The sequence below is a fragment of the Chrysemys picta genome, chromosome 4 (assembly GCF_011386835.1).
Source record: "Chrysemys picta bellii isolate R12L10 chromosome 4, ASM1138683v2, whole genome shotgun sequence".
Lineage (NCBI taxonomy): Eukaryota > Metazoa > Chordata > Testudines > Emydidae > Chrysemys > Chrysemys picta.
The window spans coordinates 23,876,395-23,902,610 of NC_088794.1; the positions used below are offsets into that span (position 1 = coordinate 23,876,395).

General features: G+C 40.4%; 1 protein-coding gene across 6 annotated transcripts in view; it reads right to left on the reverse strand.

Moving 5' to 3' along the window:
- NUDT3 (nudix hydrolase 3) overlaps positions 1-26,216 on the reverse strand; it is a 33,038-nt gene extending 6,822 nt beyond the window's left edge. For 2 of the 6 annotated variants that reach the window (XR_006176333.2, XM_042858113.2), the window contains exons 1-4: positions 25,637-26,103; positions 7,210-7,362; positions 861-905; positions 114-198 (exon numbers count right to left, since the gene is read on the reverse strand). Coding sequence is in view for 4 of the 6 variants with exons in the window: in XM_042858113.2 (XP_042714047.1) it covers positions 114-198; positions 861-905; positions 7,210-7,362; positions 25,637-25,735 (382 nt within the window). In the remaining 2 variants the exon portion in view is untranslated. Of the gene's footprint in view, positions 1-113; positions 199-860; positions 906-7,209; positions 7,363-18,012; positions 18,192-25,636 lie in introns of those variants that run through there. The other 4 variants (XR_010600410.1, XM_005309677.5, XM_065591675.1 and 1 more) reach the window with 4 other exon arrangements.

Below are 26,216 nucleotides of genomic sequence, written 5' to 3' on the forward strand. Positions count from 1 at the left end.
AGTCAATAGAATTCAACTATTCTAACAATCACAGTAAAGGGCGGGGAGTTGGCATGCTTCTGTATGAGAGGGAAGACGTACACCAGTAATGCTAACAAGCATGAAGGTCTTACCAATATTGACAGAGTCCTCCCAGTCTTCCAACACGTCTGTGACAATAAGTGCATAAACATATGTTCTGTGTTTCCTGTCCCGATTCTGAAAGGCAAAATGGACAGGATTATGGCAGAGCAGCCAAGAAGACAACACCTAAATAAAATCCTAAACCCTGTTTTTTTTTTTGGGGGGGGGGGGGGGGAGGGAGAGAGGGGGGATGGACAACTTAAAGCAGCCTCGAGAAGGTGGGATAGTGCAAGTCTTCCTTTAAGTAGTGACCTTATTTAGTCTACAAAACTACAATCAATCAGTGGTCTCCCATTTCAAGATCAAGAAAGTTGTTCAGAAAGGGTTAGTGTGTATAAAATCAAGGGACTACAATAAGTGGCATTAGGATGAAGTAGCATAAAATAGTCCACACACAATAAATAGGCCCAACACTATTACATGAAGTCGTGCTCTGTACTGCCGGTGAATGGCGTTATTTAATAAGAGATCTGATTTTGATTGCTGCTGATCACCAGCTATCCCACCTGAAGTGGAAACTGAGCACTCAGCACCTCTGGGGGGAAAAAAAAAAAAAAAAAAAAAAAAAAATCAAGCCCCCCCCCCCCCCCCACCACCACACACGGTGCCTTCCCTCCAAACCTGGTTGTCTAGTTTGGCCAACATGCATACTGCTGCAAGCTTAGAAAAAAGTTTCACTAAAATGACATTTTTGCAGCAAGACTTTACAACCTGAACAGATATTTCAATAAACTTACCTCAAAAATTCCTACTAATCTTCCTAATGTCCCTTTCACTCCAGCCTACAGAAAGTACAAACAGAAGGAGGTTTAATGTTTTTAACTACAGCTCAGCTCATTTCCTTATTTCCAGTGTGACAGCAAGGTTTGTAAAAACAGGAAGCAAATGTTGAAAGCAGTCAATTCACATGAAAACAGTGTAATCACCAGAGGGATGATGTAACTGTAGCACGAGTCCCAAAAGCCTGGGATCCATTTTAGAGAGAAAAATCAGTTTGACAACTGCATATTGAGATACCCTCGATGATCCAACAGCTCTTATATGGCAAATTGAACAGAACAACATGCTCAGCACAGTTTGAGCCCAGACAAAACTTGCTTAAAATAAAGGGAAAAAGGCTGACGATCTCTAAGATCTGCAGGCTTGGGTTTCAAAGCTGAAAATAAGTTTGTGTCAGATGCAAAAAGCAGTCTGCAGCAACACCACCTGTTCTACAGTAAGCTTTTATTTCCTTGCAGCTGAGCTGAAGAAAATGTGGGTCGGAATTTCAGTTGTTTTACTTTGGTCTACTTGGGTTCAAAGGCTGAGTCCATACTAGAAAACTTTAGAGTGAGAAACCTCAGGTAAAATCAATTGAATCCTATCTACAATACAGCTTCCATCACAAATACTGGTGGTGAATTACAAGATATGAAATTTGCTATTTTAGATAACGGCCAAATATATCCTTAAGGGCTTTTTGGGCAAAATGTTTGTTTTACCCTTTCCTTTACCCGCATTGTTGGGTATGTAAGTCTGTGGACTTAATTCTCTGCTATCTTATAACTACCATAGTAGTGTGGATGATCAAATTTATAGATTAAAAAGAAAATCGGACATGTATTTAAATTGGATTTGTTATTTAAATTAAGTAAAATTTTAAATACATATATTTAAATTAAATTTAAAATATCAACATATTATATGGCCTAACCTTACAATATCTATTACAATAATTTTAAATACATTAGAACAATTAAAAATAATCACAAGATTAAAATAATAGTTGCGATTAATCAGTTTTATTCATACTGTTACACAATAATAGAATACCCACTCAAATTATGCAAAAAGCAACAAAGAGTCCTGTGGCACTTTATAGACTAACAGACGTATTGCAGCATAAGCTTTCGTGGGTGAATACCCACTTTGTCATGCGTCTGATGAAGTGAGTATTCACCCACGAAAGCTTATGCTCCAATACATTTGTTAGTCTATAAGGTGCCAAAGGACTCTTTGTTGCTTTTTACAGCTCCAGACTAACACGGCTACCTCTCTGATACTTGACATTCAAATTATAAATATTTTGGATATTTTTCTACATTTTCAAATATATAAAAGTACTGTAGTGCCATCCCTAGCATGAAAGTGCAACTTACAAATGTAGAATTATTATTTTTGTTTTGTTTGAGTGCAGTTATGTTAAAAAAAAGGGGGGGGGGTAAAACTTTAGAGCCCACAAATCAAAGCATGAAAGGGCATATGAATGTTGATGTGCCAGATGTGCTAAATACCTTGTAACCCCAGCTTTAAAGTACACAGGATTAGTTAGGGTAGTTTAAAATTTAGGGTTCCCCATTACTGTTTCTAACCTTCCTACCCTACCCTTCATTAGCAATTAATTTTGCTAGCAATGAAGGTTACAGCAGATGAAAAGTACATTTTAAGTTACCATTGATGTTTGCCACCTGCAGGTTCAAATCAGTTCTTATAAACACATGGGATCCTTACAGCTTCGGTTCAACAGCCTGGGAAATCTTTGTAGTCACATCCAATATTTAAAGTCGGAGTACTTGTATTTTTGTATATCCAGCGAATAAGGCATTTACATACCACGATGACTGTGATAAGCTAATTATAATTCAAGGTTAATTGTACTACAGTGGAACTGGAGACACATGAAATTCAAATGCATCTGTGCAGACAGCAGATTTTCTAATTCTTCATATGCTCTATTCTTACATGTAAAACCAGTGTTGGAATTCACATCAAATATTTCATTAGCTGATGCAAGATAAAACAACCTCTCATAAAAGGATGAATTCAAATAGTGAGAGAAAAAAGTGAAAATGGCTGCACAAGACTATTATATTTAAATGTAGAATTGTGTAGAAACCAGAGTTCCTTTCCTGTAGGAAATTTCACGTTTCATTCTGGATCTGAACAAAAAGTTAGAAATGCATTTTCCTATGGAATGGAAACAATTGAAAAAGTTCATTTCAGGAGACCTGAAATGGAATTTTTTCAACATTTCCAGCCAGTTCCCTTGCACCCTAGGGTGCCCGCCATCAGGCTGGCAGCCCAGAGAGCTGGGTAGCCAGCCACCTGAGAAGACTCACTACCAGGTGGGAAGCCTAGGGAACTAGGTGGGGAGATAGCCAGCTGAGGTCCTGAAATCCTGGGGAGCCTGTCAGGTGGGCTGCCAAAGTTCCTGCAGGCCCAGGGAGCCAGGAATCCGCAGCAGCCCAGGAGGTGGGCTGCAAAGGAGCCAGATGGATCTACCTGCTCAGCCAATTTACCACCTCCCTATATGTAGGAGGTGGATGCAGTTGTCCCAAGAATGTCTGGGGATCAATTCTCATCAGAAAAGAGCTCCTACTAGTGCCCCCATAACACAACAATCCAATTACTGCCCTTCAAAAACTTCTGAAATCAAGCGATGGGATGAATTATTTTAAGGCTTACAGAATAGTCCTGAGTTCCAGGCAAAACGGATACTCTGATAAGCCATCGCTTTGGACCACTGCCTCTGCCAAATTAGCGTTCCAAACTGGGCACCTCAGCTTCCCAAATCCAGTAACAGAATATGCCCATCATATGACAGGCCCCCAGGCTAGCATTTTAGCACATACAAAGTAGTTCTGTGATCATAAGACTGAGATTTCATATTTTCTGTAAGTATTATACACTGCACAATTATAACTGGCATATTGGAAGATAGCTAAGTAGCATTTAATGATTGCATTCGCTGGATTAAGAAGTTATAATCAGCTGCTGCAGTGATCATATAGTCCTCTACCAGGTAACTACACACAATAGATCACTCTTCTGAAGTTCATTCGAGAGGAGTCTTCATCATGTCAGCATTTGACAGATTGAGGCAGAGGTGGAATCTGAAATCACTAGAAATACCACTGGGTGCTGCAGTGGTCAGCTGTTCCTGTAACCCTGCTCCTTTTGGCACTTGTGATGTTTATTGTTTGTTGAGCAGCATTCAAGCAGGCAGGTACTTCACTCAAAGCAACTCAACCCTGCTAGGCTGCCACAGTTTGAATTACAGTCTCATTCGGCAGCAATACATGTGAGCAAGCAAACACCAGCTGAGCAAGAGGGGATTATCTCAGCCAGCCCAAACCAGTTTCTTCACTGCAAATGGAGTCCATGCCAAGGCTTCCTTTCAACCACTGAGCTGTCATGGAAAGAGAGCAGCTTCTCCAAGGCTCTCAGCTGCCAGAGAAAGGGAGGGTCAATGCAGATTTATTTTAGGATTTGAAAGGTGAAGCCATGGATCTGCTCAACGAACTTTTGACTTCAATATCAAATAGCTTAATTATTAATAGCGATCTGGTCATAAAGCAGGGCTGTGTCCCCAAGTAGAACATGTTTCACTAGCCTGGTTAAACTCTATCATTTGTCTTTTGCCAGCATCATATTTTGCTATAGTCTTGATTATTAGTAGCTCAAGTTCAGTGTGCCATGTTACAGCTTGGGAACAAGAAAACTGAGTAGTTTCTCCTCTATTTCAAAGATATGAGCAGATGGAAAATGCTATCTTCATAGAAAAACACAAACAAAAGAACATCCCAACAAAAATAGACCTCAGAAGAACTAGTGGGCTTTGGGAAGAGAGGTTCTTTTTAAAACATAACCATTTTATTCTTTCCATGGTATGCAGGCAAATAATTGCTATAAGAGACAGCTGGGTGCTGCCAAGGATTTTCACAAGCACAATTAACCCCACCTGCATTTGAAACCAAATGCCATGGGCCTAGTTATACAATGGAGGTGAACAAAGTACAAAGTTCAATACCCTGCTCCACAATCCTCCTCACTACACAACTGGGGGAAGGAAGACAATCTCAGCTCTAACCTTATCTGACTTTCAGCACAAAGCATAATATGAGGGGAAGCAGGAGTAGAAATTTTTGAAAAAACTCTCAAGCGTTCTTCAAATACTTGCAATATTTTAGTTGAGTTTTAAATACTTCAAAGGTACATGAACCCGCTTCTTTTACAGGAATAAAGTAGGGTGCCAATGTGCGGTTAGTTAATTTAAAAAATGGCAGTTATTTCCTAATACAGATCTTTATGGAAGAGTTAAAAAGGAAAGACATTTTGATATTAAGAGGCTTAGAGTGTATACAGCGGGTGGTATACATAAGGATTTTTAATTCTGATATGTAGATTTTGAGGACCTCTGAATAGATACACAGAAACTGCTGTATTAGACCAGACCAGGAGACCACTTAGTCCAGCATCTTGTCTCACAGCAGACATTTCCAGATGCTTCAGAAGACAATGCAAGAAATTCCATAGTTGACAAATATGAAATAATTTGCCTATGGGGGAAGTTTCCTCCAAACTCTCAACAGTTAGCTGTTGACTTATGCCCTGTAGCATGATGGTTTATAACCCTTATAAAAACATTTTAAGTGTTATTTTATGCAATTGTGGACCTCCTTGTTATCTATATGAACATCTAATCCTTCCCAAATCCCTGAACAGCTCATGGCTTCAGTTAATCTGTGGAGCTCACTGTTATATATCATGCATGTTATGTAAAATAATATTCTTTTATCAGTTTTTAATGTGTTGCCTTTTAATTTAATTGAATGTACCTCATTCTTCTAACTGAAGAAGCATCTACAGGAGTGCTCAATTTATTTTTTCTATAGAATTCTGTATACCTGTCACCTCTCCTTCCAGAACAATCCCGTATGAGGGGAGCGCTAAATGATAAGAAGTCTTTCCATGCCTCTAATTATTTTCATGACCAGTCTCTGGATATCCACACAGGATTTAAAACAAAACAAAACAAAAACAAAAACAAAAACAAAAACAAAAACAAAAACAAAAACAAAAACAAAAACAAAAACAAAAACAAAAACAAAAACAAAAACAAAAACACACACCTGTTTATTGGGCCAAAACACTATTTTAATTTGTTCCCCAATAAATGGGCCTCAATGATTTGAAAGGTACCATTAAAATCTTCTATACCAACTCATGGACAATTCTGTAAGGACATGTCTTTTCTGAAGCTCTGTTTTTTTAAGAAACTGCATTTTATTAACTATACAATGTAAAATTCAACTTAAAACAATAGAGCTTCATTTTAACTTCTTTCAGTTAAAGGTCTCGGACAAAAGGCAGTGCTTCTCTTGAACAAGAGAGCCTTTTTTAAACAACTGTACTACCTTTCTTCTCAATTCCTATTTTCTTCCACTGTCTAACTTTGGCATCATGCATGACCCTTCCCCTTTCTTCTCCTCCCACAACTATCTCGTCTTCAAACCTATTGTTTCGTTGTCTTCACATCACACCTTCATTTCCTCCCACCTAACACTAACAAAACATTATTTTCTTATTTTAAAAAAAATAGGATACCTGCATTATATTTGGGGTGTGTGTACAAGAGAAGTACCAGCAACCATTTGAAAAGACATTTTAAATTCTAGTAACAGTAGCCAGGAACTGTATCACTTTATTAGATACAAAACAAACAGGACACAAAAGACTACTGAAAGTGAAGGCTGTATGGGGAATGGAAGATTGTCTCTTCACAGCAAGAAATGAGATGGGACAGTCTTAAACTTAAACCATTGTTTAGCTTTTTTGGGACCAATGAGACATACCATGTCCATATTACTAAAGAGAATTTATGTATTTTGCACAGTTAGATGAAGGAAAAAGATTATCATTAGACATATATTTGTAAGTTTCTTAAATAGATACCAAGACCCCCATTCAATCTTAATTCCATTTGTGATGAGAATATTCTGTTCTGTGCCCAACATATATCCTGTAGTGTTCAATTTAGAAGTTATACATTTATAGAACTGTAGTCAGTTCTCTATTATACATGAGCTTTGCACTTTGCTTTAAATGATTTTTACCCTTAAGGATATGAAGATAGAAAAGTACAGTAACAGACAATGTCACTAAAAATGCAAGCACTATTAGTACCTCTAATAAATTGCAGGTATACTGAAAAATGAACCAACAGACTGAAAATATTTTTCACAACATGCAGATTATTTTGACAGCAGGGGAAGGAAAGGAAAAACAAGAATGGAAAAGGATAAGAAAACAGAGCCAACTACCGACCATAGAGTGATTCCAGGTGTTCTGTTCTTGTTGGGTACATACCTCTTCACAGACTTCCCGCACAGCAGCCACGTTGGGCTCCTCCTCGGGTTCCATGCCACCTCCTGGGACAATCCATCTGTCTGGATGGCGACTACTGCTCACCAAGAGCACCTGCCAACGAAAAGGGTTATATTTCAAAGCAAAACAGAGTGCAACTGATATGTGTACTCTCATGTAGTATGCTTTTGTGGGACCTGGCTTAAAAAAATATAAGTTCTCATATATGACCCCTAAGACTGGTCAAATTGGGGTTCTGAAAAATATTCTGCTTCTTCCTTCTGAGGCCGAGCTTTCCCTAACCCCATCCTATTTAGACAGTTGCACATACTCTCTATTTAGTAAGCTACTCCAAGTTCTCCAAACTACTCCAACCACTACTACTCTGGAACAAGGATACTCAAATCTTGAAAAGACAAAATAAATTGAGGCTGAGCACCACAAAATTAAGGTGAGCAATTTCACATGGCATCACAAAGCGCATCATTGCAAGTCAAAAGAACAGGAGTACTTGTGGCACCTTAGAGACTAACAAATTTATTTGACCATAAGCTTTCGTGGGCTACAGCCCACTTCATCGGATGCATGTAGTGGAAAATACAGTAGGAAGACACACACACACAACAATGGGTGTTACCATACACACTATAAGGAGAGTGATCAGTTAAGGTGAGCTATTATCAGCAGGAGAGAAAAAGAACTGTTTGTAGTGGTAATGAAAATGGCACAAATTGGACACCATTAAATTAGGCTTGAATAAAGACTGGGAGTGGATGGGCCATTACACAAAGTAAAACTATTTCCCCATGCTTATCTTTCCCCCCCTATGGTTCCTCACATCTCCTTGTCAATTGCTGGAAATGGGCCATTTTCATTACCACTATAAACAGTTCTTTCTCTCTCCTGCTGATAATAGCTCACCTTAACTGATCACTCTCCTTCCTTATAGTGTGTATGGTAACACTCATTGTTTCATGTTCTCTGTGTATGTATGTATATATATATATATATATCTTCCTACTGTATTTTCCACTACATGCATCTGATGAAATGGGCTGTAGTCCACGAAAGCTTATGCTCAAATAAATTTGTTAATTTCTAAGGTGTCACAAGTACTCCTGTTCTTTTTGTGGATACAGACTAACACAGCTGCTACTCTGAAACATTGCAAGTCAATATCATCATATACTGTTTAAACTTCAAGACACATCACAATACAGTATCCAATAGTCAAGACGCTTTACCACTACTTTGCACCTGTCCACACCTACATTACATGAAACGGGACTTTTTTTTTTTTTTTTTAAGTTGGTTGGGCACAGAATTAAGGTAACTTGCCCTTGTAAACTGCTAATTTTGATAGTTTAATGGAAAGATTTTCAAGTTGGATGCCCAACTTCCCTTTTGCCTTTGAAAAGTTTCCCCCTGAATGTACATTCTATGCAGTACTGCACTAAGAGAATAAACATGTTAGGCAAGTAATTGCACACCTTTTATTTAAAATTACACGTGTATCCCAACTCTTATACCGCTTTCTGGCTTCTTCTGACCCTTGGGACTGACAGGAAGGGATCCTAGCTAATCCTGTCCATTCTCTCCCTGCTGCCTTGTGGATCAGGCACCATAAGAGGCAGTCCTGTGATCAGCACTCAGTTTCCTCTGCCTCAGATAGGATAGAATATAAAAACAAAACAAAAAACAAACCACCACACCACCAATTAGATCTGTGAAAAGCAATATCTGAAATGTCTGAGTTTCATCAGGCTAGAAAGAGTAATATTATATACATATATACGCACACACACACACACACACACACACACGTTCCCATTTCAACAGAGTTGAGCTTGTGAACCAGCAAAATAGGTTTGAACATAACTTGAATTGCTCCTACTCAGATTTCTCCTAAATATGTATTTTTGAGGTGGTTCTTTGGAGCACCTTTTACTCTAATGTTCTGCTATGAAATATAATGTGGTTTTATTTGTTTGCTTATCCTCTCCCATAAACAAATGCTAACTGTTAATCCCAGATGGCTGAAAGTTCCCCCAAGGAATACCTGGACATTGTGTTTACTGAATCTGGCTGCGATTCATCCACAAGAAGACAGACAAGCAAAAACAAAACCTGTAGACTTACCCGTGATGTTTATTCACTCATTCCACTCCGAGCCGTCATGTTACTTTACTGGCACAATTACCAAAGTAGCTCTGAACTAATGCAACCGTTCCGCAAACTTTCCGACACAACAGTCCAATTAGGTTACAGGCCAACTGTAATAGTTTCACTCAAACATTTCAGAGCTAAGCTGCAGAAAAGACTAAGCCTATGCCTTACTGTGTAAATGCTGATTTACATATATTTAGTAAGAATTGAAAGATTAAAGCAAATTAGCATGAGAAATTCTACATGCATATGACTGTACATATGGCATTCAAAAAATCACATTTGTGTGGAAAGCAAACTTAAGACTTACAGAGTTCCCTCCACTTTTGACAGTTTATACAGTCTTGTCTAACTGATCAATTTGCAAAATAATGTTCTTTTTCTGTTAGCTAAAAAGCTTACTCACAACTTACACTAATATTACACAAAAACTATGTTAAAAGAACATTAAGATTGCAAAATCAAGCACTCAAAAGTTCAGGAATGCCAGAATTAAGGTTGCCTGTGAGATCTTAATTCAGCCCTCTCGTGTGTTTGCACTATTACACAATCTTTAAATGTGTGATCATATACCATTTTTTCCACAGGACTCTTGCCTCATTTCAGTGCACACTTATCGAGCAGTTAGTCAATATTTTCAAAAGCTCCCTGATCTCAGTTCCAGTAACCTGACCCAGACGCAGCACCGCCCACAGCAACCCAGAGCGGCAATTACAGGTAAAGTCCTGCTCAGCCCCAAACTGGAATGTGCCCAGTGCAGACAGAATCTTTCTGGAATTTAGCTGCTAAAATCTAAAGTCTATCCTGAGCATAAGCAAACTCCAGTTTATAAAAAGCTTATAACCTAGACAAATTCAGGCAGACTTTCACAGGGGTGGCAAAAGGAACACCCCGACACACAAACCACCAGCCCCCCCCCCGTGAAATTTCTAGTCCCTACTGCAAAGCATGGGGCAACAGAGTGTCTAAGAAATGGTCACCACAATTTAACAAGGGCAAAACATTTTCCCCTAGCCTTGTTCCCAGAAACAGCAAAACTATTCTGGCTGAATTTTCTAAAATACTTCAGCATGAGGCAGACACCCAGAAAGGAAAATTTCAGCCCAAACAGTTAAGACAAAGTTATAAGCAACTGAAAACAGGGTCATGATGGGAAGCATCAGGAAACCTTAAGAACAGTTGGTGAAAGCAGACCCACTATAATAGATACAGTGGGCCCATTTTTTGAATTTGTTCAAATAGTGAATACAAAGATATTCTGTATTCTCTTAATATTGACACCTCCTCGTCAATTATTGGGAATGGACAACATCCACCCTGACTGAATTGTTAACACTGGTTCTCCACTTGTAAGGTAACTCCCTTCTCTTCATGTGTCAGTATATTTATGTCTCTTCCTCCATTTCAAAGAGAAAATTGTCATGATTTACCCAAAATTAAAGAGGAGCAATGGGAAGAAAGAAGGGAATATCTATTTTCTAGTCAGGGTAAAATATACCTGTCCTCAGTAGCTACTAATTTCAATTTGTAGTGCCATCTCCAAAACAAAACCTGAGGCAGACCCCTGGAATATCAATAGAGCATACTCACTTGTGGTCAATTTGCAGTTGTGAGGAAATTCAAATAAAAAGCTACTTTATCACAGTACTAAAGGTTTGTAAAAAACAGTTTGACAGTGCAGAACAAGGCAGTGGCCTAATTAACACCCGACTCCTAATGCTGACCTTTTAGATGTGAACAACAATTTTACAGCACTTAAGTTAGCTTCACTCTTTAATGCAAGTCAGAATACCCTTAGTAATGGAACAACTGGACAACCCTCAGTGAGAAGCAAAGTCCTGTCATTCTCACACTCTAGCATAGTTTGAATGCAAGAGGAAATACCCTCACAGGAGGAGGAAACATGCTCTACAGGGGCATCATTTTTGACTACTTTAAACAGGATATTGCCACTAATCAGCTCTTACCAGACAAAAACCTAGATCAAAGTGAAGTTGTGACATTGTTGTGTTCTTTGAAAGCAAACAGGATGTACACAGGGAAATTAATACATCTAAAAAGCTGTACTCCCCAGTATAAGCATGGAGCTCAAAGGTCTCAAGTAAACTGGATAGTATGATCCAAGACTGCATGTAAACAGAGAAATAAAGACAACTTTAACGTTTTACAGTCTGCTTGGTAACCAGTAAAAATAAATAAATAAATAAATAAATAAAATCACACCTACTGTAAAGTAACATTTTTCTGTAAATCATTAAGAAATACTTGGGAGGAAGGATAGGAATGCCACATACAAGATTGAAACTTGAAAAATCCACCTCTGAGTGGAAAGCTTTGCCAGGCAAGTGTAGAAAACTAAGCCATCAATTTCTACAGAATTCAGTTTTTAAACAATTATGTTTCTAGTCATTATAGTATGAGGATAAGCTTCAAACCATGTACTGCATTAATTTAATTATTTGGTAGTGTAAATAGGACCCAAATGTGCAGATGAAAAGTGGTTTTTTTGTGAAAGATGCAGGTGCCTCAATGGAGATTCTGTCCATTCTCTTGCCCCACCTTCACATGGTTTTAAAATGTACAAACTTGTGCAAAGCTCTAAAGGGAATATTTATACTTTAAAACTGGTGTCCCCGAACAAAGGATTCACAAATGAATTAGTACATGTCTCTTCCCCAGCCTAAACAGCAGCACTGAAAAGCCTCTGACATCTTCCCAGAACTGAGTATTTTTGTGTTAACTCTCCTGGTCTGTAGAGAAAGTAATGGTAAACAATTTCTCAACATTACTTCTGTGCTATATTAGTTACTGGCCCACTCAGCTGAAGTGCAATCTTTCATCTATAGTCCTATACTCATTTTTGGCTTGCTGTGGCCTTCATTCTGTACTTCTAAGACCAAGGCTAAGAAAATTTAACTCCTGGCCCTTCTGCCACTAGTCAAAATGTCAACTGAAATACAATATATATTTCAGTAACATGATGTAGTTTTTACAGCATTTCTTCTTTCCTCAAAAATAAAAAATTAAATGTTCCTGATAGTGCAATGTAGGGCTGCCCAGAGGGGGGAGGGCAAGGAGAGCAATTTGCCCCAGGCCGCGGGCCCCACAAGAATATAGTATTCTATAGTATTGCAACTTTTTTTTTTAATGGAAGGGGCCTTTGAAATTGCTTTGTCCCAGGCCCCCTGAATCCTCTGGGCGGCCCTGATGCAATGCACTGCCAAGAGGCCAACAGTTATTATCCACCTTATCTTTCAAAACACACTGCTTTTATGTTTGAGATAGTAAAATCTATAGCCTCAGTTTTATAGTGAAGTTAACAAGGGAGTAGGGAGGCTTGTAGATTAGACCCCCAGAGCAGCCAACTAGCACTTCTCTTTTTCTATTGCCCAGACAACCCTGCAGGGAAGGGGGCCTCACGTGGCTTTAGGAGAAAGCCTGGCTCTCTTTCCATTCACTGTCAAAAAGCAGCTGTAATTAAAACAAAATCCCTCCTCTGATCCCCCCCTCCCCATTCTCTAACACAGTCCTTTAAAAAGCATAAGCATTTCAAGTAGAGTTACTAAAATATGGAGGTTTGCCATCAAACATCTGTATTACAAGAAATAAATATAGAATTCTATAAAGAACTAAGGCTTCTCCCAGCTTGATTTATCAAAACCAATAGGGATTACAAAGAAAATGCCTGGCACTGATATTCCTATAACTCTTCCTCCTCCCACCCGCACCCTCACTTCCTGGCAGTATTCCTTTTCTGCAGTGAGATCATGGGGGTGGGGAACAGTACTTCTTGCAAGCAATCTGGCTAAACAGTAGGGTTGCTGTAGAAAGGTCTCTCCACTACGCAGCAGACCCAAACGTAGCACATGACTGACACGCCAAAATGAAGATCTTTGCCCTTTATAGAACCATAGAAAATAAAACCATAGCAGAAGAATTAACCTGATAGCAACGGCAGCCTGGTATTTAAGATGTAGCTTTGCTAGTAAGAAAGGAGTGAAAGAAGAAGTCATCAAGCTTAACCAATCTCATGACAAATCAAAGGGCTCCATTAGCAGCTATGTATGTACTCGCACTACTTAAACACTGCTTAAAATTCTGAAGTTTGTGCTATTTTCTTAAGAAATACAAGTGTTTTTAAATGTTTCCCCGCCTCTAAGAAATTTGAAAGTAAGAGCTCTATCCCTACAATTTTTGTTATTTTCTATTTTTACCACAGTTTCTAATGCAATTAAAATTAACAATTTTGAAACAAACTCTGACATTAGCACAGTTCTGGGAATAAGACTGGTTAATGAACTGCTGTTGCAGAGACAGGAGAGAGAAAGCAGGAACACAAACATATTACAGTATCACTTCGCTCTCCCTCTCAAAAAACCCCACCACCCCAATGGCTACAGTTTTTTCCTCTAATTTGTTATTAATCAAAACAGGCAGATATGGGGATTATTACAAGAATCAAAAGGTGAGTAAGGAAGAGTTAAAACGGGAGGCTACAATAGGTCATACTGAAAGGTCAACTGTCAGGCTGAAAGGAAGTTACTACTGGAGTTCCTCAAGGATCAGTCTAGGGACCAATCTTATTCAACATTTTCATTAATTACCTTGGCACAAAAAGTAGGAGTGTGCTAACAAAATCTGCAGATGACACAAAGTTGAGAGATATTGCCAATATGGAGGAGGACTGGAATATCATACAAGAGGATTTGGATGACCTTGAAAACTAGAGTAATAGAAATGGGATGAAATTTAATAGTTCCAAATGCAAGATCATGCACTTAGGGACTGACAACAAAAATTCTTGCTATAAACCGGGGACGTATCAGTTGGAAGCAATCGAGAAGGAGAAAGTTCAGCCGATCACAGGATGACTATGAGCCGCTAATGTGATATGGTCGTGAAAAAAGCCAATGCAATCCTAGGATGCATCAAGCAAGATATTGCCAGTAGAGATAGGGAGATGGTATTACCATTAGACAAGGCACTGATGAGATCTTGATGAGATATGATTGCTCTCTATAAATATATCAGAGGGATAAACACCAGGGAGGGAGAAGAGTTATTTAAGTTAAGGGTCAAGGTTGGCATTAGAACAAATGGATACAAATTGGCCATCAACAAGTCTCTAGCCATCAGAGTGAAGTTCTGGATCAGCCTTCCAAGAGGAGTAATGGGGGAAAAATCCTAATTGGCTGCAAGACTGAGCTTGATACATTTATGGAGGGGATGGTATGGTGAGATTACCTACAATGGCATATGGCCCATCTGTGACTGCTATAAGCATATATCTCAAAGGGCCAGAGATGGGACACTAGAGGGGGAGGGATCAGAGTTACTACAGATAGTGTTTTCCCAGGTGGCTGGCAGGTGGGTCTTGCCACATGCTCAGGGGCTAAATGATTGCCATATTTGGGGTTGAGAAGGAATTTTCCCCCAGGTCACATTGGTAGAGCCCTAGGCGGTTTTCACCTTCCTCAGCAGCATGGGGCACAAGTCACTTTCTGGTTTGAACTAGAGTAAACGGTGAACTCTCTGTAACTTGAAGACTTTAAATCAAGATTTGAGAACATCAGTATCTTAACCAGAGATTATGGGCCTAGTACAGGAGTGGGTAGGTGAGGTTCCATGGCCTGCAATATACAGGAGATTAGACTACATGATCACGATGGTCCCGTCTGGCCTTAAAGTCTATGAGATATTTTCTAAACAAAACAAATCCTCTCCCCCATCGGCCAGGAAAGGCAGGCTAAATGTTTGATCTAAACTACTTAACAATGTCCTAATAGATTTAATCATTACCTTCCTCAGAAATACATTAATGAATGGCTAAAACATCCTGGTACCACCATGCCATGGTGTCCTAAATAATTCCACTTATGCACTGAGATTCCCACATTAAGAGGGAAATTCTAGCCTTCTACCATCTGTGGTTAACTCCCTATTACAGTCAGTGCAATTTAAAGATGTAGTCTAGATTAATCTAATCTAGATCAACAACAGAAATGCTATCCATCTATACAAGTATTTATATGGCCCAGTATCCAATCTGTGTTACTAATTTTATGAATATTCTAAACCTAAATAAAAAAAAATAAAAAAAAAAAAGACAAAACTTTGGTTGGGCTTAAGTTGTCATGTGTCTTATTTCATTGTCTTTACATGTCTTTGTAATATCAAAAGGAATAACCAATAAACTGTCACATTCAGAAGCAGTTTTATTATATAATACAGCAAACTGACTTTGATACTGCATTCCTTTTTAAATGTGCACCATTGGCACCATTTTAGAAGATGGGCCAGTTCTGGAACAGATAACATATTACATATGCACATAGAGAAACAGTACTTGATCAGTCTGTTTTCTGTACCATCTAGCACAGTGGTCCCCAAACAATGGAGCGGACCCCCTTAGGGGGGCATGGAGGAACATTCGGGGTTGGGGGGGAGCGCAGCAGGGCCTGGGCCAGTCCCCATGAGGGGTAGGGAGGTGCCACCCAGCCCCGCTCTGCTCTCAGCTTTGTTCCAGCCCAGCTCCCGGCTGCAGCTCCACTCCTGGCTGCAGCTCCACTCCCAGCCCCACCTCCAGCTGCAGCCCTGGCTCCCAACAGCGGTGTGGGGGGTGGGGGTGCACAAGGTAAAAAGTTTGAGGACCACTGATATAGCAAGTGGATTTTGTAGCATTATTTTCCAGCTATCATTTTCCACTATCAACTCTTAATCTGGCCTTAATGTTGAATTTGTTTAAAAATACATCATTCCAAGTCCTTTTTATTATAAATATTTTCAGTCTCTCTTAAAAAAAAAAATCAGACCTTCACAAGAACTGTTCTATTCTGCTCATGAGAATTATCTTATGTCTATAACTATTACGCATCCAGAATGTTCCTGAAGTGCTTTACAAATTTTACTAAGTGGACATAAGGAACATATAATACACACACACACGCGACCTGTTATTTTGCCCATCATACAAGCATGGCCACCTCTGGTCAAATGGTTAACCCAGTGCACAATAATTTAGTCCAAGAAGTCAACACAACATCCATTTGCAACTATAATATAATACACTGAAATAGGAAAAACATAATTATCAAAGTTTGCATTTGGTCAGGCTGGTGCAGCTAATGCCTTCACCTGCCAAGCTTGTAATCCAGTAATATATTATCACTATGGCCTTGGCTACACTGGCGCTTTACAGCGCTGCAACTTTCTCGCTCAGGGGTGTGAAAAAACACCCCCCTGAGCGCAGCAAGTTACAGCACTGTAAAGCGCCAGTGTAAACAGTGCCCCAGCCCTGGGAGCTGCGCTTCCAGCGCTTGTAAGCTAATCCCCTCAGGGAGGTGGAGTACCTGCAGCGCTGGGAGAGCTCTCTCCCAGTGCTGGCACCACGACCACACTCGCACTTCAAAGCGCTGGCGCAGAGCTCCCACGGCAGCGCTTTGGAGTTTCGAGTGTAGCCAAGCCCTAAATGTCTTACTCCACTGTGTCTCGTTACACTGGTGATTTCTGTAATTCAGATTTTTTTCAAAATAATCCTATGAGAAAGTATTATACTTACTTTACAACATAAATAAATAAATAAAACAACAGAGGCAGAGAAGTGAAGTGAGCTCCATACCACACAGCAAGCCAGTGGCAAAGGTGGAAACAGAACCCAGGAGTCCTGACTCCCCAGATTCCTACTCTAACCACAGCATGTTCTAGAAGCAATAGTCGTGAAGTACTAGCATCAGACAAAAGTACCTTTTGGAAACATCCTAAAATTCACCAAGCATTTCAGTATACATCAGTAAAGCAGTGCTCCGGAGGGGCAGGCCTGTGTGCTCCGGCGGATCAAAGCAAGTTCAATATAACGTGGTTTCACCTATAATGGGGTAAGATTTTTTGGCTCCCGAGACCAGCATTATATTGGGGTAGAGGTGTACCTCTAACAGTGTGATGAAAATTATTCCCATTGTTGCATTTAAAAACACTGAAATATATTTGAAATCTACAAAAAGAAGAGAACTTTTATTTCAAAAAAGTATATAATAGCTATGCAGCCATTACACATGCTAGTTTTACTAGCAAAATTCATTAGTGTTTCTGCAACAGAGACAAAGTGAGATTTTCACCAAGTTCAGCTAAAAATAGAATAGAATGTTTAAAAAAAAAAATACACCGATCCTCTGAAATCCGCTTGAAAGCAGTGACAAAGATAGGGCACTCTTTCTCAGAAATACAGCAAAAATTGAAGAGAAGATGAATTGTTCAGTTATTTCAATTGCAGTATTGTCTGTGTTTGTGTGTAGGGACTCATACAATGTGCCTTATATCTTGCTTGGAACCTCTGGGGCTACAGCAAGAACAATCCAAAATAATTTATTTCCTCCATGTACCCCAGCGTTTCTTCCTGTTCCTCTACCTCCCTTACCTACTGCAATGAACCTTGGCTCCATCACTGGTGAAACATATTTCAATGGTTCCTTACAGGGTACTTTTAAAAGAAAGCAACCACCTTCTCAGCCAAGCATTTTGTATTAGGCTTAAGCACTGTGGATGTTAATCTTTCCTCACTATTCTTGCTAGTAAGACATCTGTAAGGAGATGGTCACTTACTAGAACCTCTTGCCAGGGGCACATCCTGGAGGCAGTCCTTATGATTCCTTCTGGAGAAGACCTTGCAGGCATCACAGCTCATGGCAAAGTGCCCTTCTCTGAAGCATGAAAAGGTACTTATGCAAATCCAAAGAAGGGAAAGTAGCAAGACAAACATCTTAGGCAAGGTCCAAGGCAATTCAAAACCAGCAAAAATTCAACCAAACAAGTGAAATCTACTAAATTAAACTAAAATTAAAGCATGTACAATACTCAAATTACAATTACTTAACGTACTACTTACAACTTCCCTATGCAAAACTAACATGACTGAAAAGGAGAGGTTGGTTTCCATGACTACTTTGGCAGGCAAAAACAGGGGAATTGAGAGATGTTAGAGAGGTGAAGGATCAATCCTCAGTTTATACATTGTAGCTATCGAGGAAGTTCCAGGCCCCTCTCAACTACAGCTCAAAACAAAAAACCCACTATTTACTGCTTAGTCATGGCTAAGCATATGACTTCTACAGTGTGACTTCATGGAGGCAACTTTATGAAGGATAACTGGGAGTTATCAGCATGGAGATTTAGTTAAAGTTATGTGAGTAGATAGTAACCCAAAGATATTTTAGCAATGCACTTTCCAGACATTCAAGAAAAGCCAGTCCTTGCCCTGTGGAGCTCATAGTCTAAGGACAGACAGGCAAGTAGAAATACTTGATGAGACATGACAGAGGAAGGGCAGACAAGATATCAAGCAGCAGGATTTATCATTACCAAACTCATGAACCGCACTCAAAAGCTCATCCAGTTCCACTCCACATTGGCTACCTCCACTATTTCTATTAGAACTTGCCATGAAATGTAAAGTCTTGAGATCAGTTCGGTGTTTCTCAACGACTGGTCCATTGACCAGCACCAGTCCCCAAGGGCTTGTCTATACTACCCGCCGGATCAGATTAGTCGCAATAAATCGACCGCCGAGTGCTCTCCCGTCAACTCCGGAGCAAGAGGCACCGGCGGAGACAACGGGGGAGCATCAGCTGTCGACTCACTGCAGTGAAGACACCGCGGTGAGTAGATGTAAGTACGTCAACTTCAGCTACGTTATTCACGTAGCTGAAGTTGCGTAACTTAGATTGATTGCCCCCACAGTGTGACCAGGCCTAAATTTGGTGTTTATTTTTGGTAACAAGGAGGTTACACCATATCTACACACATTTAAGCAATTAAATAATTTAATTTACATTTATTCACTCTTAATTTTTACATATGGTATTATGCTAGAAATGGTGAATAATGCACTTCTTGTTTACTAGATAATAATAAATTTTTTACTTGTGATTTGTATCAAGCTCTAGTGGGATGGAAATTCAAATTCAATTAAAAATACCACATTTCAAAGTGTTTTAAAATTAGTTAAGTAAAGCTATCTTACATGTGTTGGATAAATAAGAAGAAAGTTTATCAAAACATGTTCTCCGTTGAAAACTAAATGTTGTATGAAGAAAAAAGTATTATCTGTAGTCAGTGAATTGAACTCTTTCTGGTCACGATGTCCTTCAAGATTTTAGAACTGGTAGATCTCATCCTCTCAAACCTAGTTTTTATTTATAGATTGGAAGAGGAAACAAGCTCTTCTGTTTTGTAAAATCTACACTGGACAGAGATATGCGCCTATATGTGCAAGAAGAAACATGAGCCAACTTGTTAGGAATTAGAAAATACACCAAGGGCCCGTAATTTGTTTTTTTAACTATGCCCACATAGGAGTCTCTTATCCCACTGAATTCTGCAATTTCACATAATATTCTCAAAACAGGTTCATAGTGCTTATTCTCTGTAACTCAAAGACAGTTAAAAAGGGCCAAACTATATTATAAATACATACAGAATTTTAAAAGTTGACCAGACACCTACTAGCCTGAGGATTAAACCTACCAACCAGGGTGAGAAAGACCTGCAATTTAAAGAAATACAATAGTTTTGTCCATTTACTATATACTGTATTTAGTTGCAACATTACAATTTTCTATTCAATAAAGTTTAAAATGTTGCTGTTTTTCTTGGGGTTTTCATATCCTTCTTTCCCTTCCTGGCTTCATTTCCACTTTCTTCCCTGTATTCAATTATGATTCATCCTTCCCTACATTACTTCCAGTGTCTATTTCATCTGTACTTCCTCTCCATGCATTCTCTTCCACAAGTTCTCTGCCAACCTCTTACTTTACACATATCCCACCAATCTTACCCTTCCTCTTTTAATCCCACACAACCATATTCACACCCCACCAGCATTTCCGTAGTTTCAAGAACTGAATGTTGCATCAGTTCACACGCAGTTCAATTTAAGAAGGTAACCTTACAATCATACAATCTAGAAACCACTTTTTTTTTTTTTAAGATGAAAGCTTATATTTTCTTGGAAACTTACTACACGCCATGGGGAAGTGGATTTTAAGCATTATATTAGTGCAGATGCAATACTGTATTAGCAAAATATGGTGGGTATTTTTATTTTGCTTTCACAGAAACCTTTTATGTAGTTGAAGGAAATATAAACAATAGTCAAGTTAAGCCTTTAGAGGAGTGATTCTCAGACTGCCGTCTGTGGAAAACTGGCTGATCACATGATGCTGGCTTTCCTTATTTCCAGCTATTGAATCACATTAAAGATAACTGAACATACATTAAATACTTTCTAATATTACCTTTCCATGTAAGTAATTGCTATAAGGATACTATAAGGATGTCATGTCACCATCAGTAAGCAGGGAGATATTCACATGTATCTCTTAAAACATAGCTCACCTTCTTAAGTTTGAGTGTTAGAGTGCTTTAGGAATGCTCTCTATAGACTGGGTATACTTTCATAGTTTTCCTCATCCAGTTTTATTCCTCATTCAATAGAAAACTGGAGAGCAGTAATGCCCTGCTCTTTGCAAAACAAGTATTTCCCCCAAAATTCCCTCAAACCGTTAAGTTGTTAATGAGCAACCTGTCAGCTGTTAGATATGTCAAGCTATAGCCACTCTAAGCCAAGGCTTTAAAAAACCCAATAGAACTGAACATTTATAATTGGCATTTTTATTACAATATAGCACATAAAGTTCCAGTAAATGGTTTTCCATTCTACCTAAGTGAATTTGTGAAATTTTCTGGACCTCTGCCTCAAATCCTGATTGAAAAAACAGTCTATAAAAAATGTTTCTTTTTTTTTTTTTTAAATACAACCAGCAGCAAAATTTTAAAAACCCTTAAGAGATCACAGGTGCTAAAATGCAGTACTTCAAAGTTCTAAGATTGTGTTATAAACTAAATTCAGGATTATATTGTTTCCTTTAAACAGTTACTTAAATTTCTAAACTAGTCTCTTCTTCTCTCACACACAGGCAGCAATTATCACACGAATTTACTCGCCCTAGTTTTTTCATCCTTCTCAGAGTACTTTTATGCTAACTATTGCTAGAAGGCTCTCTGAAAGCTGTTCAAAATCTCTTTGAAATAGCCATGTTGCCTTTTTTTTTTTTTGGCATGCCAGACTTTCCTTTAAGGGGGAATCTATTGTTTCACAAAGAAGAGGAATACAATAAAAGGATTTCTGTGCACTGAGCCAATTTAGAAGTTTATTCTTTTGTGTGTGTTCTTCAGGTTTTCTTTTTAAATTAATTATTCCTTTACTAATTCTAGAGTAATTTTTGAAGCAGAAATGTGTTTTTATCTAAAATTTAGGTATGGAAAACATAACACACGGAGAAAGAATGTATTCAATTCCTAGCACAACCTCATTTAAGTATTCTGTCCTAACACTGATTTTTCAATAATAGACCCTTTAAAAAAAACAAGATACCCAGTCTGTAGACAATTTATTGAAAAATGGTTTGTTTCAAGATAGGCCACTTAAAGTAATATACTAGGGATGTGAGATTCTGTTTCATCTATCCATTAGACCAGAGGTTCTCAACTTTATGAAAACACCTTGGAGGGGTGTTTTTCCACCCTCATGCCTTCCCCACAACATACTCACTTAGAGCTCCTCATCACCCCTTACAATAGTGAGAAGGATAGAGCCTGGTATGCCACTCGAATTTGGCCCATCTGTACCTCCATCATGACAGACAGGCACAGGTGTGCATAGAGATACCCTCAAAGCAGAGGTATGGTGAGGTTGCAAGGTAGGACAGAACAGGTGTGGCGGGAGCAGGACCTAAACTCTTATTTTGTAACTGACTAGATGTCAAGTAGGAAGCAAACGGGTGGCAGCTCATTCAATAATGGCTGGATACCCAATCCCACTCCTCCACTCCTCAGGGTGGGGTGGGAAGGGCCAGTCCCCTGGGCCCTAGAACTGGTCCCAGCTCAGAGACTCCTGTAAGCCCTATGGAAGGCTGGCACTGCCAGGGTTCCTCTGGCCCATCCGCCAGCCCCCGATCATGCAGCAAGGCAGCCAAGGAAAGCAAAGTCCTCAAGGTTGTGCTGGAGCTACTGCTGCACGGCAGGCCTGGCCTGCACCACCTGCCAGAGGTGCAACTGCACCTGCGTAAAGTGTGAGGCCAGCAGGACCAAGTGCAAGCAGCAGCAATTGGCATGGAGCCGGTGCAGTGAGTGAGGTGAGACCACCAAGGAGCCCTGCCGTGACCCACATGGGTTCTCAGCCCTGTTGTCCTCCTCAGCCATTTCCACAACTCTCTCCCACCCCACCCTAGGCCTGGCAGGGGGCCAACCAGATCAAATTTGAGTGGTGTTACGACTCCACGTGCCAGACTGCAATGCTATTCGCTCAAATTTGCCCTGGCTACCCCACTGTTGGTGATGGGGTGGGAGGGCCAGGCCAAATGTCAGTGAATGGCATTACTGAAACCTTGTTGTGCCCCCCTCACCCCCAGTTGAGAACTTCCATGCTAACTGATTTTACTGTTGTGATCACACACACTTCCTGTATATTAATAGTGGTTGGAATGAAATCCATAAAAGGAAGGACATTGAGAATATAGGTTCTCATTTCTCCAGAGCCCCACACAACTTCTCCAGAGCCTTCTGTAACACAACTGTGACAAGAGACAATCAGGCATGGTTCAGTAGCCAGTCCTGAACTCTTAATTTGTTTTGTTTTTGAAAGCTGTAGTCAGAACTTTGCTAGACCTTATCTACAGGGAGAAGTTGCATCACTTTAACTTAAATGGGGTTTTCAACCTCTTATTTTGGTGTAAGAGTAGCTTATTTCAGTTTAGCCTAAGTTGATTCCTCATCAACTTAAACTACACTGAAAGAAGCCTGTTTTAAACCCAAACAGTTATTGTCCACACAACCATTAGCATCAGTTTACTAAACCAGTTTTTAAAATAAATAATCAAACCTTAAATCAAGTCAGTTCAACTTTCTCAGGCTGTCAAACCCTTACTTTGAAGTATAGTCGTTTTGTGTAACCAAGACCAAAACAGCCTTGAACAGATCAGTAACAGGAAAGAGGTTCCGTCTATGGTGATACTGCAAATTCAACTGTCGTAATGTACAAACTGACAACCTGTCAAAAGCTGATAGATCATATGCTTGCCATGGACAAATATGTTTGCATATTTAGTCATATTACAATCCAGACACTACAATGAAAATGTACCTAACCACACCTGTCTAGGAATGCTTATGAAAAAGTTACCACATATGCCTAATCAATTGTGTAAAACTGCTCCAGGAAGTGTTATTTTCTTAATTAGGCCCAGCATCATTGCACCACAAAGCAACCTCTGAAACCACAAGGCTACATTTTCCCTTATACTTATTTTAAAATTGCAAAATAGTTTCATAGAAATTGGTAAGAAAGACCTTTTTTTTGTCTAGACAAGTTTTTACAAGGAAGTTTTAAATCAGTGGTTCTCAAACTTTTGTACTGGTGACCCCTTTCACATAGCAAGCCTCTGAGTGCGACCCCCCTTATAAATATATAAAAAAGTGTTTTTAATTTAACACCATTATATATGCTGGAGGCAAAGCGGGGTTTGGGGTGGAGGCTGACAGCTTGCGACCCCCCCATGTAATAACCTCGCGACCCCCTGGGGGGTCCCAACCCCAGTTTGAGAACCCGTTTTAAATCTTTCAGACCATTTATAACTGAAATGCTGACACCCTTCACAATGACAGCACAGCTATAAAAGGCTCCTTCGCTACATTAAATAATAACCAAATGGTATGCTAATTAACTTTCCAGTGAACTGTCTGCATTCCCTTCAGATTTCCTCTGGCTACAACTATGATAATCAGGAGAACAAAGACTTTGGTACAGCCACCAAGGAACCAGTAAATCAGATCTAGTCAATATGATTCCATTACACTCACATAGGGGTATCTCTTGGTTTGTTTTAAATATTGTACCCCAAATAGGAAGGTTTTTTTAAAGTGTTGAAAACCACATTTCTGTGCAAATTCACTCCCTTTAGTCTTACAGACACAAATATCCTCTACAATATAATTGTTCTCAGGCAAACCAGTTTACCTTTAATTCCCACTTCCTCCCAAGCCTCTCTGGACAGTGGTTTCTGGCAATGCATCAGTCCCTTTTATCCCAGTTTCTTTTTATAAATCCAGGGTCATGTTTCCTTTCCCATCTCATGTGATGTGCTGGACTGAAGCTCTGCCACTGTGGTTAGTGCAGCCCACTGCCAGATCCTATCCCATACCATGCCACGCCAAACCAGAAGAGATCATTTCACCCTTCAGTGTCTTAAACCTTTCATTCTGCACCCTTCTTTGATTTGCAGAGAAATCATGTTCACACCGTCACTCAAAATTGTATCTTGCATTTTCTTAAATATGCTTTGCAAAAATTTTCTGCTACATTCAATTAATCAAATGCAATATAAACACTTTCAGAAGGCTAAATTTTGCAAAAGGAGAAAAAGAAAATGATTTGTGATGGCTTTATCTTTTCAGTTGTCCTTACTCTCAGACTCCTACATCTCTCTGTTCTCAGCCAAAATCTATTGTACCTTCCCACACCTCCAGTTTGCAAGACTGCAGAATAGAGAGCTAGCTATTTGACTAGCAAAATTAAAACCCCATACACTTCTCAAGCTACAGGAATAAAAAAGTGTTTACTCTTTCCAGACAACCATGTCAAGGACCTTAAATATCTTGGCTCCTTTAAGCCCCTCACTCTCTGTGAACCCCCAATTCTTACCTTCCAAAACTGCAAGCACTACTCCCCCCAAACGTCTCACTCACAACTCCTTGTATCCTACCCTCTTGAGCTTCTGACTCTTCTTAAGGGCTCTCAGCCTCTGCTCTTGGGGAACCCACTATGTTTCCACCGGCTTAACATTCAGCCTCCCCCGATCACGCTGGTAACAGCATCCCACCCTTCACCCCACCGCCTTTTCTTCCCATAATGAGCCACCCAGACACCTCCCCTTTGGCTCCCTAATTCTCTTACCAGGCCTCCTACCCACTCTGCTCCCAAGCACACCCCTCACCCCAATGCCTCCTTCTCCCAGTCCCCCCCACTGCCGCCCCCAACCCACACTCACTCTTAACCCAGGCCAGCCCCTCCCCCATTCTACTTTCTGCCCACCCCACCCCCGCCTACTTCCGACCGCCCCCATCTAGCCCCTCTCACCCCCCCCACTTTTAGTGCCCCCCCAACACCGCTCACCTCCTCCTCGCTCTCGTTGCGGAAGCACAGGCAGGCCGCCCGCTTCTTGTACCCGTCCCCGTCGTAGGTGCGAGTCTGGTTGGACTTGAGCTTCATCATCCTCCGTTCTGGGGAAGGGGGGGCAGCGAGGGGGCTGAGTGGGGGCTCGGCTCCGGGGCGCTGAGAGGAGGCGGAAGGGGCTCGGCTCTAGGCCCAGGCGGAGCGGAGGACACCGCGGATGGGGCGCGAGGCCCAGTGGGGAATAAGGCGGCGGGGGGGCGGCCCTGAGGGGAGTGGGACCCGCCGGTCTCCGGCAGCGGGGACCCGCCTCCCAGGAGAGTCTGTCACACGCCGGGAGCCTCCGCTACACGCTGCTGACGCTGCCGCCTCTCGCCCGCCTCATCCCCCCCGTCAGCTCCACCAGCCCTGCCGCCGCCGCCAGCTCTCCGGCCGCCGCCAACGACGACCACGACGCCATCTTGGGGCACGCTACGCAAACGGCGTAAAGGCAGCGGGCGGGGGCGGCTAATGCGGTTGCAACGGCCGCTGCGTAACCGGCGTGAAGAATCGGCCCCCTTCCGTACGCAGCACGAGCTCTACT